Source organism: Macaca nemestrina, chromosome 6, assembly GCF_043159975.1.
Source record: "Macaca nemestrina isolate mMacNem1 chromosome 6, mMacNem.hap1, whole genome shotgun sequence".
NCBI lineage: Eukaryota > Metazoa > Chordata > Mammalia > Primates > Cercopithecidae > Macaca > Macaca nemestrina.
In genome coordinates, this window is record NC_092130.1 from 103,024,602 (window position 1) to 103,042,243 (window position 17,642).

General features: G+C 39.0%; 1 protein-coding gene across 4 annotated transcripts in view; it reads right to left on the reverse strand.

Moving 5' to 3' along the window:
- LOC105475154 (Rho guanine nucleotide exchange factor 28) overlaps positions 1–17,642 on the reverse strand; it is a 311,081-nt gene that overhangs the window by 19,504 nt on the left and 273,935 nt on the right. For all 4 annotated transcript variants that reach the window (XM_011730182.3, XM_071098819.1, XM_071098818.1 and 1 more), the window contains 4 exons: positions 17,256–17,294; positions 17,114–17,161; positions 11,621–12,106; positions 9,951–10,254 (listed from right to left, as the gene is read on the reverse strand). In XM_011730182.3, the coding sequence (XP_011728484.2) occupies positions 9,951–10,254; positions 11,621–12,106; positions 17,114–17,161; positions 17,256–17,294 (877 nt within the window). The remainder of the gene's footprint in view (positions 1–9,950; positions 10,255–11,620; positions 12,107–17,113; positions 17,162–17,255; positions 17,295–17,642) is intronic.

Consider the following 17,642-nt stretch of genomic DNA (forward strand, 5'->3'; position numbering starts at 1 on the left):
TATGTTTCAGTCAGTCTGGGGTAAGCAAAGGGATCTATTTCTTAAGATTCAATCACACTCTTGCTTCAATAAATATGTGATGTTTCAGGCAACATTTTAAGGCTGATAAGTAGAAGGCCATGCCAGGCAAATTGGTTCACATTCTAGGAGCATATTTAACTAAACAAATACTGATTGTTTTTGCCTGGGGAGATGCGCTGGACTGTTGAGTAGGATTTAGCAGAAGCAAAAAGAGTTTAAGAAAGTGTTTCATTGATGTTGAGCTGGGCACCCATGCTTGATGTCGTGGGAGTCACGCTACTTTCTGGTTAAAAAAGAAATACCCCAGTGAACAGATAAGCTGACTAATTGTTATTGACATAACAATTAAATGGTAAATGTGTTGTCTTCCTACAATGACAGCACTGGATTCATTTCTAAAGCTCGAGGTACCATAAAGCATTTTATGGGAAACACATTTTAACTTTTTAAGTTCTCATCTCCTATGCATGGCCATATGGGGGCTATATGTACAATGTTCTAATGGAAAAATAACTCATATCAAGAGATGCTCTCCATTAGGGTAAATACCTAATGCATGAGGGGCTTAAAACCTAGATGACAGGTTGATAGGTACAGCAAATTACCATGGCACATGTATACCTATGTAAAACAAACCTGCATGTTCTGCACATGTCTCCCAGAACTTAAAGTTAAATAAAAAAAGATGCTCTCTAGAATTGAACAAAAAGTACCTATGCCAAACTGATACGTATAGTACTATATACATTGATAAATTTACTCCAATACTAATGAGGTGGAAGAAAAGCTTGTGATTTTTTAAGTCTACTGCTAGGAATCCAGGAAGGTATTAAAGGCAAACAATCTTACAGTTACCCCAACATTTTAAGAATGCTGGCCGGGCGCGGTGGCTCAAGCCTGTTATCCCAGCACTTTGGGAGGCCGAGATGGGCAGATCACGAGGTCAGGAGATCGAGACCATCCTGGCTAACACGGTGAAACCCCGTCTCTACTAAAAAATACAAAAAACTAGCCGAGCGAGGTGGCGGGCGCCTGTAGTCCCAGCTACTCGGGAGGCTGAGGCAGGAGAATGGTGTAAACCTGGGAGGCGGAGCTTGCAGTGAGCTGAGATCCGGCCACTGCACTCCAGCCTGGGCGACAGAGCGAGACTCCGTCTCAAAAAAAAAAACAAAAGAATGCTATCTAACATGTACCCATATTACAAAAAGTTTAAAACAAACACTTGATCCAGTTAGCCAGCCAGAGACACTCATCTGTCCTGCCTGTGTTAACCACCATCACACACCCCATTACTCTGATACCTCAACTTCTTTCAATGCCTTAGTAAAAGAGTCAACTGTGTGGTTTCAGCTCATGGTTGCTTTCATTTCTGCTAATGAGTGTGGACCTGGACTCCTCCATTCATTTCATAAATGTTTATCAAACCTTCATCATATATCAGACACTGCTTGGTGCTGGTGATAGAGCAATTAACAAGAAAGAAATATGCAATGCTCTACCCACATGAAGCTTCCTCTCTAGTGGGACAGACATTACATAAATTATTACACCACATAATTCAAATTATAAGTGCTAACAAGAGATGCTTTCTGGTGATTCTGAACCATGATTTTTATCAGTTTATCCAGAACTAACAAGTTCGAATTGATTCAGGATAACCAAACTCAAAAAGAGATTAAGATGATAAACTAGAACAGAATTTTTAGACTTAAAATGACAAAGAGTTTACACTAGAATATTCCTGTAGGCTGCTTTTGACATTTTCTTTCTAGTAGGAGAGCCCACTCTGGAAACCAAAGTATAATTAGAAGTCTTCCTGGGGGTACGTTTACATGATGTAACCAACAAGCGTTGGACGGTCTGTAGATAAGGAAGCTTTCCATCCCAATGGAGGTGATGTTCAGTCATGTTGTCAGAGTATTTGACATTTGGGTGTTTATATCTGGTTCTAAAAATGTGGTTGACTTACATAACTTGTTCCAGTAGAGAGAGGAACAAAAGGAAGAAGCAAAATGCTGTGCTATCAGAGCTTCATCCCCAAAACAATTCTGGTGATCCACTGACAAACCCCTCCTCTGAGATCACTATGGAAAGATAGTTACCCTTTTTATTCTAATGTATTTCCAATCTGAGTAAAAAATTTCCCAATTTACAGCTAATTATTTTATATTTTAAACTATTGGCTCTCTAATAACATTTAGGAAACACTTTCCTTTTGTTGGCAGGCGACCCCTGAATCACAATCAGAATAAATTATTTCCAGAATGTAGGAAGCTGATGCTCACTGGATCCCCGGGACATGTCAGGCCTTTTTTTTAAATAGTTATGTTAACACTTCCTTCCCGTTTGTATAGATAGGGAAACTAAGACCTAGGGATCACACAGCATTAGGAGCCAGAGTCAGGGTTTGAAGTGAAGTCCTCTTATATGAAGTCCAGTGTCCCAGGCCAGCAATCCGGGGACATGCATCAGGCTGGCTGCTTCAGAATCAACTAAGAAGAATGTTAGATACACAAGTTTGCAGGCTCCAGCCAAGCCCTGATTCAAATCACAATCTCTGAACAGAGGAATCTGTATTTTTTTTGTTTGCCACAGTAAACTCAGATGCATAGTCAGCTATGGGAAGCATGATTCTAGCAAAAAATTCCTATCTATGTATCTTACTTCTCATTAGCTGCATAGTCAGAGGGTGGCCCTCCCCAACACCATCACAGGATTTGGGGAGCTGGAGTTGGGAAGAAGGGTTTCTCCAAGTTTTGAGCCTCTGGCCTTAAACTCCATCCAGCATATTCAGCTATCTCTTTCTGAATTTATGTTTTCAGAGACTGAACAAAAAGTGAAAGAGAAAAGTTGTCTCTTTACAGAGACAATAACCATCATTTCACAAAATCATTATAAAGAGCAAATGAGATCATGATTTCAAATCTGCTTTTGAATGGCATGAAGTACCATATAATATTGCACTATTAATTCACCCAAAGGTGAACATTCCAAACAAGGAGGAGTGTAATTGTCACTCTTCAACTTAAGTGGAGGCAAAGAAAGTTTGGAAACCAGTCTCTGGGGTAGGCAAACTACAGCCACCTGTTTTTATAAAGTTCACTGCAACACAGCTAAACTCATTATTTACATATTGTCTATGGCTGCTTTGCAAGCTACAATGACAGAGTTGACTAGTTGTAACAAAGATCTGATGGCTTGCAAAAACTAAAATATTTACTATAGGACCCTTTAAGGAAAAGTTTGCCACCCCCTAAGATAGATGGTCATATTCTTCTTAGGCAAACATAAATCGATGGTACTCAGCTGAACATTCCATATTTTAAGCAAACCTTAAGAACAAGATCTGCATGGCTGGATGGAGAGAAGACAGTCCCCAGATTCTGATACATGGAGAGTGATGCTTCCTTTCCTTTGCTGAAGCCGGATTACTACCTCATCAGTCACTGTGACTGATGGCAGCAAGCCTCATCCTTCAGTTATGTTTGGTATATAAATTTCCCCTCCAAACCCAAGCCTTAGTCTCTTTGAGAGTAGTCACATCATACTAGAGGTCAAACATGTAGCCGATAGATCACGTGTGTATGTATATCTGTGCATGTATTATTTTTTCATTTTTAAAGCTAAGGATGGCCAGGGCCAGGCCTAACCTCTGAGGCTCTTTGGAGCATTCATACCATGTGGACTCCCACACTTCAGCAGCTTGTCCAAACTAAACTGGAACCCAGGGTGGAGATGAACAGGCAGCCGCATGGCTGGCTGGCTGCCTCTGAATCCACCCACCTGCTGTTTTGCTCTCCTGCTGTGTCTTAGGCTCTGTGTGCTGAGGCAGGATGGCCCTGGCCCAGTTGGCTCACATAGCCAACCTGCCCCCAGAGAAATATGCAATCAGGAAGTTGGCAGTAAGCACTCCTGGCTCACCAGGCTCTACAAGCGAATGTCATGTTTCCTTTTCCTGGTATAAAATCTGCAAAAGGCTAAAGTCAATCATCTCCACTTGTCGATGAGAAAGATGAAAATTAAGCCCTTGAGCCCAATACTTTATATTTTTGTCATGATATAGATTACCAAGAGCAAGCAATATTATAGTTTCCTTTAAAACATCACCTAATGTGATAATCGCGATTCTAGAAGAAAGAGTTGCCAGATGATTCCCTCAGTTTGATTTCCTCAAACTCCTATATATCTCTGGATAATAATTTGATGTTGTAATTAACGTCCTCAACCCTTCAGCTTTGTTTTCATTTAAGCAATCCAAAATAAAGGCACATAATGTCCCTCCCAATCAGAGAGTACTCACAATTCCCAAAGCCCCTTAGTTAAGGTCTAGGCTTGGAAATACAACTATAAGTAGGAAATGAACCTATAGACTCAATATTTTCTGCTCTAGTTTCACTAAGTAGGAAGTGGATTCAATATGTCCTGCCTTAATTTCTATGTGTTGAACTAGGCTTGATAACAAACATCAATATCTATCAATATACAGATATAAATATTCATCACAATTTTACTATCATGTAATTATTATTATTTTTTTTACAAAGTTCAATTCACTTCCCTTACCAAGTCAAAAAACTAACAATGTTATAGTTCAACTTTGGGGTGGGTGTGTGTGTGTGTGTGTGTGTGTGTGTGTGTGTATGTGTGTATATATATATATATTTTTTTTAATTAAGGCTTTCATGATACCTAAAACTATGGTAAGGAGAAAAATCATCATTTTGTCCCCTGTTAAGAGCTGAACTGTGTCCCCCCAAAATTCACATGTTGAGGTCCTACCCCCCACCCCCCGGGTAGCTCAGAATGTATTTGGGGATAGAGCTTTAAAGAATAAAGTTAACTGAGGTCATTACAGTGGGCCCTAATCCAATATCACTGATATCCTTATAAAGAGAGATTGGAGCACAGACAGCCACAGGGGGAAGACCAGGTGAAGACACAGGAAGAAGATGGCCATCCATCTGCAAGCCAAGGACAGAGACCTCAGAAGAAACCAATATTGCCAACACCTTGATCTCTAATTCTAGCCTCCAGAAATGAAGAAATAAATTTCTGTTGTCTAAGCCCCCTAGCTTGTGGTACTTCGTTATGGCAACCATGGTCGACAAATACATTCCCCCTCTTCAAATACACTCACAACATAGAAGTTTATGGTGTCTAATACCAGTTTCAATTTCTGGGAAAATTGCCTTAAGTTCTTTGGGCAAAGCTTCTCTCCACATAGATTACACAAGTAAGACATCAATTTCTGAATTTTGAAATATTTCAAAGCATGAGAAATTATCATCCTCTCACTTCTTAAGACTGTTATTTAAATACTAAGTATGGCATGGGTTTTCATTTGGAAATTTTCTATTTTCTTGCCTTACATAAAAAACTTGTCATTGAAAGTTTAACACAGCTGTCTTTAAAAAAAATTATCAAGATGAGGTATTCTAAATACAATGCTTTGAATTTTGAAAATAGTTTTCTTGGCAGCAAATTCTAATATGTAGTAAAAGGAAAGAGAACTCAAACTTAATAAAGTTACTTTTTTTCCCAGTATCTGTATCATTAACATAAAATTTGGCTTGACTTAAATTTTATCAAATGCATAACAAAATCATAATGATTTAACTGAATTGAAGAGAACTTCTGGGAAACCTGCAAATATTGAGGTATACAGAAAAATATAACTGAAAAGGGAGATTAAGATTTCAGATTTTTATACCATAAAATGTTTTCTCTGTTAATGAAAAAGGCAACACATATATAGTTCAATATATAGTTCTAAAATGCATTCAATATATAGTTCTAAAATGTTAACGCTAGGAGATAGAAAGTCACAAGAATAAAATGTTGGGGGTTTTTGTTGTTTTTGTTTTCTGTTTTTGCCTTTCAGAGTAATGCTGTTGAGCATCTCATAGGGCCGATTACATAGCAATTGTCCCACAGAGACTATTGTTTAAGGAAATTCAAATATTCTGTAGTCTTGGCTGGTGTCCCACAGAGGAGTACAGAAAAAGTTCTTAAACCAACCATCTCTTCCACTACAAATAAAATACCAATTTGGATTTAATGTTTGAACATCCAAGAATTTTGTTCATGAAATAACTTCCAAAACTAGAAAGTTCTTTAAAGTGCTATCTTAAAAAATATTTACAGATAACATGGGGTATTAGGCAACATTAGAGAAACAAAATATTTTTAAGAAAATGTCCCGTATGGGAAAAAAGTAAAGCTAAAGAGTATTTATGATACTGAAGACGTTCAGGCCCCATGCAAGAGTTGGCCACAGCAATCCAAAACATTTAGAAATATTTTCCAAATGTTGCTATTAAAGAGGGAAGGAGGGGAGGGAACAAAAACAATAAAAACAAAAACCTGGTCCTTAATCATGAACATCCCACTAGGCATTACAAAAGGATTAGGTTAGTTCTATATCTAAACCAACTTCCTTAAAAAGTACAACTCATAGCTGGGTGTGGTGGCTCATGCCTGTAATCCCAGCACTTTGGGAGGCTGAAACAGTCTGATCGCTTGAGTCCTGGAGTTCAAGACCAGCCTGGGCAATATGGGGAAACCCCATCTCTATAAAAAAGCCAAAAATTAGCTGGGCATAGTGCAAGTCTGTAGTCCTAGCTACTCAGGAGGCTGAAGTGGGAGGAACCACTTGAGCCCACAAGGTGGAAGTTGCAGTGAGCCAAAATCACGCCACTATACTCCAACCTGGGTGACAGACTGAGACTCTCAATCTCAAAAAAAAAAAAAAAAGTAAAACTCAAAACAGCTTTCTAGAAATTAGTAATTTAGGCCGGGCATGGTGGCTCAAGCCTGTAATTCCAGCACTTTGGGAGGCCAAGGCGGGTGGATTGCTTGACATCAGGAGTTCAAGACCAGCCTGGACAACCTGGCAAAACTCTATCTCTACTAAAAATACAAAAATTAGCCAGGTGTGATGGCGGGCACCTGTAATCCCAGCTACTCAGGAGGCTGAGGCAGGAGAATCACCTGAACTTGGGAGGTGGAGGTTGCAGTGAGCCAAGATGTTACCACTGCACTCCAGCCTGGGTGACAGAGAGAGAGGCTCCTTCTCAAAAAAAAAAAAAAAAAAAGTAATTAAGAACGTAGAGTGTAATGATTGACAGCATGGGCTGTAAAGTCAATCTTCCCAGGTTCAATTCCTGGCTCTGCCATTTACTAGGTGTGTGACCTGGACAAGTTACTTGGCCTTTCTGTATCCCAGCTGCCCCTCTCAAACGACAGAACCATCTCAGTGGGTTGTTGGGAGTATTAAATGAGTTTCTCCATGTAAAACCTTAGCACGGTGCCTGAAATTTGATGTGTCATATAAATACTCGTGGCAGGGGTGGGGGTAGAGCAATTCAGAAACCAATCACAATTAGAACACAAAAATGTCTGCTGAGGCTGTACTGAACAAACCAACAGAAATTCCTATCTAGGTGGTATCTAAACACATTGGAGAATTGTATTTATATACAATTTTTCCCATCAGCTTTACTGTTCCAGAAATTCACATTTTCACTGATCTGAGCTGATCCTCTACCCACAGTACCAGACTAGGCAAAAGAGCAAACCATTCTTTAAGGTGTTACCTAAAACAGCTGACCTTAAGGTCTAACAATGAAAGAGTGACTGAAGACTGAATGAAATCATGGTTAAGTGCACATTTAGCAAAAATACCAGCCCACAACATTATAGGCAAATTATGTTAGATTGTGGTGAACTATGGAGGTCCTCAGTAGTGGTCACTGATGGCCACTCACCCAGATTCAGTAGCAAAACACAGAAGAGGGGACAACAACACTGTGTGGTCCTTAGTTCTGCCACATCAACTGTCACCAACCAGCACACCCTGGAGCCTACTTCTTCCTGTCCAGCCCCCCGCAGTCACTGTCCCCCAAGGTCATGTGTGGCAAGCACCCATGAAGCCCAGCTAAGGCCATCACCAGCGGCTGATGTTGTGTTACTGTCAATGATAAAAGCTGTGAAAGTTCTGCAGTGGTTTGAATAATTTTATCTAGCCTTGACCACTCTTTTAAGTATATATATCCAATTTTCATTCTACTTTATTATCACCTCCTATTCTCTTTCTTTTCTCTCCTCTAGAAATTGCTTATCATGAAGTAAACAAACATAAAGAAGGTTTTTTGACTAGTTGCAAAACTCCAGTGGTGAACAGTACACACAGCATTTCTGATGTAATCCCTACTTATATAAACCAGGACGTTCCTGAGAGATTTAAGCCAAAGTTGATTTTCCTCTCTCCTGTCAATGTCCTGAGTGTCCTTGGCCTACTCTGGACATACAATTTCTTAAGCATAAGTACATTTCTCAGCATTTCCTTTGGCTCTAATTCCTTACATGTGGATAGACTGGTTTTGTATATAATCACTGTTTATTTCCTTAGTACATTTTCTATCTACTGCAAGTATGCTGCCAAATGGTTTAAAAAGTTTTTACTTTGAAGCACAAGTCAATAGAAAAAGATGGGAGATACACAAAAAGTAAAAGAGACATGCTTCTTTTAAACAAAAGCTGAATGTGGTTTAACTCAAACTGAGTTTTGGAATTATACCAAAGCCAGTATGTAAAACCATGCTGACAAAAACACAGGAAGCACTGTAAATAGCAGGTTAATGGATCAACACAGCAAAGCAATATGTGCTTAGAAAAAGCATTCTGCAATGTGCTTTCTATTGTAGTAAAGTTGCAAGATAATATATTAAAGAAGTTACATTTTCTAAATTTTGCTTGACCTTTTATTTAGTCTGAACTATTCCATCATATTTTTTCTTTATCTAAAGAATATTTGAAACAATACTTTAAAAAACTATTTCATTCTCTCCTATATGCTGACAAGAAATAAGAATGTTACCACAGTGACTTAAGTAATGTAAAGAATTAGTCACCAGTAAGAATCAACATCTTTTGGATCAGTAATAAATCAACTTATAAGCAGTGTCAGAATTATTACTCTTGAATTGGGGGAAGCCAAATACCTTCTTTTTTGTTGCTGAAAAATTATCCTCCAACTGACAATCTAAGAATATATATTAAGCATAGAAACAAATCTGTATCCAGTTCTGAAGACTTCTATACTACTGCTTGTTTTATGTTTCTGAAACATTTTGCTGTGGGTGATTTATTTCATATCCATGTGGCCAGCCATTTGTTTATTCTATTGCATACCATCTGTTTTTCAGTAGAGAGGTTTCAAGTTCTTCTCATTCCCTACCTCATGTCCCACAGAAAACAATTTATAATAGACATAGATTTAAATCATTCGGATTCATGTAGAGCTGGTAACACGAGCTGCCTTTCATTTATACTTGGCAAATGCTTTAATGGGATTAGCAAATTGTGTTATTATGAGGTACTTATGGAGAGACAACACCTTTTTTTTTTTTCTTTTTTTTTTTTTTTCTTTTTTTTTACAATGACAAATGATGTTAACAGTTTCATTTTGGGTGTTTAACAGCAGTACAGAAGATTTCACTAATGTTACAGGAAATTGCCCTGATAAAGTGCCACTACCAACCCTGTTGGTATCTTTTATTTCTGAGTGTCAACGTAGGTGTTTCAGGATGTAGTGGGGTCCACAATAGTGGGGAGTAAATACCAAGTTGCTTTACTTTTAAGAGGACATTATCATTTTAACCCACATATCTAAAAATCCTGTCTGGTTCTTACATGTTGTGAGCATTCGCTAAGCCCTATGACCATAGTCTCACTTGTCTAGGTAACTTACAAGCAAAGGCCGTCCCCAGACTTCTCCAAAGAAAAGTGAATGCCGCAAACTCCAGCTCATCAGTACCAATTTATTCCCATGCTAGGGAGGACTTTGATGCACTCTACACAAGAGCCAACCGTTCAGAGGGACAACTTCTTGTTCAAACTATACAGATGACATTTAAAGTGTTAATTACCATTTTTACAAGAATCCTTGCTGCTTTCGTGGAAAGGAAGTATCTGATGGCTGGACCCAGCGACGGCTGTCCACAGTTCGTGACTGACATTCGAAGGCTGAGAAGGGTCCATCTTGAGGTCTACTTGATTTTCACTAGTCCTTACCAAGTCAGAAGGAGATCGAGTTGTGGGGTAAGTGGCATCCTGATGTATAACTGATGGATTCGGTTTGTTGAAAGTGTTAAATGACATTTGTACTAAAGCTTCATTGATGAAGAATGAGTTTTCATGACACAAACTCTCAGATCGATTAAGTTCCATTACCTATGGAAAGAAACAGAGGAAAAGTACAATAATTTTTCTAACTTATACAAGTTTCATAAAGTATTTATTCCTGAGAGAATCTTAGGAATCAAGATTTCAGTAAAAGTAAGGTCAAGATTACCACTTCTTTTCTCCCCCCACCCCCTCCTCTTTTAATGAGCTAGTACCAAAAACTTCAATTTGCTATGCATGGCATGTCTTTAACAAAAAAAAAAAAAAAAAAAAAAAAGAGTGGCGTTTTATGACATTAAAGTGTTTCCACTTTATTTTAATCAGAGAAAGCAGCATTTTTTACTTTTGCTAAATAAAAAAGTTGAAAACATATCCATATATATATGAGGAGTTAGCAATAAACATAATTTAGCCAACTTAAAAGGAAAAACAGATTGCAACAGAGATCTTGTAAGCTTATCAACTTCTACAACTTCATGCACTATCAATAAAAAAACATACATGCTCATAACACAGGAAAATAAACTCCTGGGACCAATGGGATTGTCAAGCATGGTTAGAAAAGATGCAAATAAATAACTCTTACTAGTGAAATGGATTTTGAATTTACTATATCAAATTTACAAAGAGAGAATAAGCTCGGCATAACAGAATAGTATTATACTTGCTAAATTCAGTGCCTATAGTATTTATTAATAGTTAGTTGATCTTCTAAAAGCTACTTCTACATAGAACTCTTAAGACAGATCATATAAAGACAGTCCTTCAAATACTGGGAAAGAGCAAGCTCACGGTGAGTGTGACTCCAGGACAAACCCACTTGGGCCTTTCTAGGACAACTAGATTCTATGTTTGTTCCTTAGGTAAGGGCATCTCAGGCAGAGTGCAGTGATCCCATAGGACCTGGGCCCTTACACTGTCCATTTTTTTTGAAACGGAGTTTCACTCTTGTCACCCAGGCTGGAGTGCAATGGCGCAATCTCGGCTCAATGCAACCTCCGCCTCATGGGTTCAAGCGATTCTTCTGCCTCAGCCTCCTGAGTAGCTGGGATTACAGGCGCCCCCCCACCAAGCCCAGCTAATTTTTGTATTTTTAGTAGACACCAGGTTTCACCATGTTGGCCAGGCCAGTTTCGAACTCCCAATCTTAGGTGATCTGCCCGCCTCGGCCTCCCAAAGTGCTGGGATTACAGGCGTGAGCCACCGCGCTTGGCCCACACCATCCATATTTTAAGTCAACATGGATATGTACTGTCTCTGAAAGCTTCCCGCTTTGGCTACCTACAAATTGAGAAATCCTCATGAAGTCTTACACAAAAACCAAAATGACAGATGTGTGGTTAGTGTCCTAGGAACCCCCAGGCCCAGTCCTGTCTTTGAGAGGCTGCCTCACAGCACACTAGAAGGTCCATACCTCGGGGCCACCTGGAAGGAACACCGCGGGCAGGCTCCTCTGCCGGCCGTGCTTCCAGTGGCTCAGCAGGCTCTGCTGGGCCTGCATCCTCGCCCGCTCCCTCTCCACCAGGCGCTGGCCCTCCCTCAGCCGCTCCAGGCTGTGCTGATACTCCTGGAGCTGGAGGTCCAGCTCCCCACGGCTCCGCAGCAGCAGCTCCTCCTGCGACTGGCACTCCCGCTCCCGCTCCTGCAGCCAGCTCTCCTTGGCCGCCTGCACCCGCTGCTGCTGGTCACACCTGCGGAGCCAGCGCCGCTGCTCCTGCTGGAGCTGGTGCTGGAGCTGATGCACGTTGGCCAGCTCCTCATGCTGCCTGTCCGCGTCGCGGGACTTCTGGTCCTGCAAAGGGCCGCCTCGGAGGACAGAGTGGCCGAGAGACAGGCCCTCCTGCTGCTGGAGAACCAGCCTGTGGATCTCAATGTGGCTGTCCTGAATGGTCAAGGCGGCCTGTCAGAGCAGACAGAGGAAAAATAATCAAACACAGGCTTCCATTGTTATTGTTTACGCTTTCCGCTGGAACTACCTCGAAACACAAAACGCAGGCCCGAACTCATTTCTCTTAATATTTCTGGCCTTTTCCTAAGTTACCTCCAAAGGCAAGATTTGTGGCATTCCACAGAGGCTTGTCTACATATGTCCTAGGGGTATGACCTGTGAATTCATAGAGAAAAGAAACAAAGCCCAAAAGCAGTATCATCCTCTCCTATGGAAAGGTAATTTGGTGCTGGTTGTTGGGTGATAGTTAAGCGAGTCTCCCGAATACGAACTCGGCATGTAAATTCACAAGGCTGTGCATTCCTGTTCTACATCTCACTCTCTTGCTGAGGTCTCCCTAGTCAATCGTTCATGAGAACTTAAGAATCCACATAAACCTAGTAGTATCCTTTCTTTGAGTCCCAAACCAGAAATTACTTGAGCTACATTGCATTACAAAGACATAAAAATAAAAATCAACTATTTGGAGACTTTTGGTAAATAATGTTTTTATAACATAATGCCTGAGAATAGCAGTTAATACCATTTTTAGGAGATACGTAAGTGGCTAAAGCTAGTCTCATTACTGTTACATCTTTGTATTATAGCAGGAAGGTCACGCACACAAAAACTAAGCTGGAATTTATTTGTTTAATAGATCGCTAACAGGAGGCTGAAATGATGAAGGGAAAATAGATACTCTAAAGCCCAGAGGACATTACCAACCAGATTAAAAAAACATTTTGAGTTACGGTATCTGCCTATGAAAAGTTTGGCAACATCACAGGAAATAATTACCAAGATTTGGAAGGATTCTACAAAACCAAAAAGATCTCTGTGAATGCCCTTGGAAGCTTTTAATTTTAAAAGTTCCCATTTAGAGTGCAAAGCAGTACAGAAGGGACAAATTGAAAATGGACACACACTGGGTATGTGTGTATGTTTTGACTCCATATGAGAAATCATTACTCTCCTAGGGATAAATTCACATTTTTCCTTCCTCAGAATTTTTTAAACTGTCCATATAACAGATGTTGGGAAGATGGGGATTTGACCATAAGTTCTTTGTCAGCTCAGCAGTTTCCTATACTTTTGAAAGTTAAAGAACTAAGGTATATTTTAAATTCATACTTGTCTTGGAATACGACTCAAAAATATATTCACTGGGGCCTTTTGAAAGAAAATTCATATTTTTAAATTTGGAAATTAATCTTTAAAATTTCAGACACATGACTAGTTAGTGGCTTTTGGGAGTTGTTATAAATAAAACAATGATTATCATTCAGAATGGGTATTAATTACTATGATCTTTAAATATGAAATAATGAGCATGCAATAAACCACTTAGGACTCTGTTGATCTGGCTAAATAAAATTGTAGACTTTACATCACCACTTAACTCTAATGAATCCTAAGGGACAGTATGGTAAGACAAACAAAAATCCAATACTTTCTAGGTCAAAACTACCACAACAACGCTCACGTAAGGGCTACAGTTATAGTAATTAAGTGCTGCTGTGAGGTACTTTTCATGTCTATCTAACATTTGGGATAAGGCCATTCTTTTCCCTTGTATAGAGGTGGAATCTGAAGATTGGATATTCATCTAAATTTAAATATTCATTTAAAGCTAAATGAATAATCTTCACACTTAAAGTTTACATTTATATTTAGGACAGAGAACAGCACTTGCTTTTCAAGTTTAGGGAAATTCCCAATTCACTCGCTTAACTTTACTTTGCTAGAATATGTGTCTTTTCCTTTTTGCCCTGTCTATGCCTCATTTATAACTCTATTTTCCTAATACAGGGATCAAATTTCATTCCACCTGATTCAAAATTCCACTTCAGTCACATATAAGACATTCAGCTTCAAAAAAGACGACTGTGCCATGAACAGAAATCTTTCAAAGCCCATGGCCTTGGACCAGCTCAGAAGCTCTGGTTAGGTTAGGAGAATTCACTGTAGACTTTGATATTTCCCATGTTGCTTTAATCTAATGTGTTGCAAAAATTAGGTCATTCAGGTGATCAAGCTTTTCTGGACCTTGAATCTACACAGAGCTGCACTCAGGGTTGAAAAGAAGACACATGACCTGTGAGTGTTTTCATCAGGCAACACCAGCCAGAATGCTCAATGTTTTCATCCCCCAAGTTAATGGCTGCTGCTCAAACTGTATGCCTTCTCAGCTGACATTTAAAATAAAGATTATTTGTCTTACATGATACATTGATTTCTAAGAACATCAACCCCAGAACCGCACCTCTAGCCCAAGACACTAAAAGCATTCTCACTAAATCTTGAACAAGACAAAGAGCTTGCTATCACCACTATTATTTAACACATTTTTAAAAGTCCTAGCCTAAGCAGTAAGCCAAGAAAATGAAATTCATGTAATTATTGACAAATAGCCATAATATCATTATTTTCTAATTTTTATTTTCTACCTGGAATACTTCAAAAAATCAATGGAAAAACTATTAAAATGAAAAATAAAGTTCAATGAGTTGGCCAGTTACAATATAAGTACCCCAAATCAATACTTTTATTTATATTAGCAACAACCATTGGGGACACAAAATGAAAAAAAAAATGTATTCATAATAGCAGTAAAGAGAACTATGAATAAACTTAGTGAAAAAAATGTATATATACACACACATCATACTATATGAAGACAATTACAAAGCTCTCCAGCAAATCATAAAATAAGAGATGACTGACCAATGTTCTTATATGAGTAAGTGATTAAGGTAAAGGTGTTGATTCTCTCCAATTTAATTCAAAAATGTAATGAAATTTTAATTTCATGGCGTTGGTAAGAGATAAGAAACTTGTTTAAGAGCTCTTGTGGGGCTGGGCGCGGTGACTCAGATCTGTAATCCCAGAACTTTGGGAGGCCAAGGCAGGTAGATCACTTTGAGCCCAGGAGTTGGAGACCAGCCTGGGCAACATGGTGAAACCCTGTCTCTACTAAAAATAGAAAAACTCGCCAGGTTTGGCGGCACATGCCTATAGTCTCAGCTCCTTGGGAGGCTGAGGCGGGAGGATGGCTTCAGCCCGGGAGACGGAGGTTGCAGTGAGTTGAGATCGTGCCACTGCACTCCAGCCTGGGTAACAGAGCCAGACCCTGTCTCAAAAAACTAAATAAATAAAAAATAAGAGCTCTTGTGGAAGAATATATAAATATGCATAGAAAAATAAGATTAGCACTGTCATATACTCAAATGTAATCCAAGGCTTTAACAATTCAGATTTTGGTCCTAGAGCAAGAATAAAAGGTCATAAGAGAAAGAAGTCCTGATGGAGTCAAAATCTAAATAACTAAACGCTGAATGCAGCATGCCTTTATATTTTCTGCTGAGAACTTAGGCTTCATTTTATTTTCTTTTAAATTCAACAAGATATGAAGCATGAATGAATAATAAACCAGTGAGGGAAAAATGTTTTGTCTCAGTAGTAGTCAAAGAAGTACAAATAAAATAATCAGATACCCTAATCCATCTTCAAATGGAAGAGAAAAAGAGAGAATGTTGGTTGATTTGATTATTTTGGCAAAGTCTATTGAAAACCTAAACAAAATGATTCTTCTTATTTATCCTAAGGAAACGGTCAGATGTATTCAAAGAGATGAGTACACAAGGATGTCCTCTACAGTGTTGTTAATAATACAAAAGTGTAAACAATAAGGGATTGAATAAACCCCACAGACTTGAATTTAATATATACTCATTAAAAAGTATGCTATAGAACAATAATTGATGACAGAGAAAGTTACATGTTACAGAAGAGTGCATAGGAAACAATTCTAAAATCGAGCTTTATATACCAACATGATAATTTTAATTCTCTTTGTAGAATCAGAAATAATTTTCTTTCATTTACTTGTATTCTCAAATTTTTCTACAAATTTCTCAACAATCCAAACATTGCATGTATATCCTTTTGAGATATATTTTAATGAGTAAATTAAGCCATCGGACACACCGAGCCTCTTTCTTGTGCATGGTCTAAGCTAGTGGTCTCCAACCTTTCTGGCAGCAGGGACCTGTTTTGTGGAAGACAGTTTTTTTTTTTAATGGATGGGGTGCGGTGTGGTGAGAATGGTTTCAGGATGAAACTGTACCACCTCAGATCATCAGGCATTAGATTCTCATAAAGAGTGGGCAACCTACATCCCTAAATTGCATGCGCAGTTCACAATAGGGTTCACGCTCCTATGAGAGTCTAATGCCACCACTGATCTCACAGCAGGCGGAGCTCAGGTGGTACGGCTCACTTGCCCCTGGCGCACCTCCTGCTGTGCATCCTAGACGGGTACCACTCTGCACCTAGGGGTTTGGAGACCCCAGCCTAAGGGATCATCCCACCATTTAATCCTAAATGCAAGCATGATTTTTTTTTAAATGTCTCCTTTTCCTTGAAAGACAGTAAGCCATTTGAGAGCAGGCTGTGTGGCTCATTTGCCTTTGTGTGCTCAGCCCTCAGCATACTCAGCACAGAGACGGGCACCGCGTGTTCATCCCCTCAACATTAATAAATTTATAAATGTTGAGTGGATGAACAAACAAAAGAGTAAAGCAACATATGAATTACTTAACTACTCTAAAGGCTGATGGCCACATGGAGAAGTCAAAGTTGTTTAGGTGTGAATTTAGGTTTTCATCAGAAAATGTGAAGTCATGCTATACTCACCTAAGAGTTTCATTGTAAATGTCAAGCCAGATCATATTCATCAATATTTTTTAAAGATATGAACTGTTTTATTATTTCAGAGAAGAATGGTATAAAATGTAGTCATGGTGTTGCCTCTGATTACAAAACCATGTGAGTCCAACACATTATACTTAGAAGGTTGCCATTCTTTTAAGATCATTCCCTACCTCTCACTTTTTCTCATTTTTAAAGTCTGGGAATCATCAAAGAGAATTGCATTAAGAGAAACATTCACAAGGTCAAAGATTAGAGGAGGGTAGTTACCTGAAGGCTATATAAGAGACGGGTTAAATTCTGTATGGCTTGTATAATCTGAAAAACAAAATCATAAGTGTCAAATTCTTGAAAAAACTTTCGTTCTCCACAAATAAAGGCTGGTGATACATTTAAGGTTTGTGCAGCTCACCTCTGACTGTGAAGAACCTGGAAAATTTCTACATTCCACCTAAAATACATAAAAAAACAAGAAAATGAATAACTACTTTTGAAAAGCTGCCCTGTAGTGTCCCAAAATGTATGACTTGGGTAAATCACTTTGCTGTCTCTAAACTTGATTACCTCATCTATACCGACTCAGTTTCCTCCCAGAAATAAAAGCCTATAGAATTAAACAAACACTTGACAAGAGCGTCCTTCACGCAAAGTTGATGTTTGAGATACATGGCAATTTTCACCCAATCACCCCTTAAAACAACAAGGGATGACAGTAAGAACACCCTGAAAACTCAAGTGGCAACATTTACCTTGTGCAAACCACAATGTGAATTGAGTTCTCTGTGCTCGGATTGCGGTT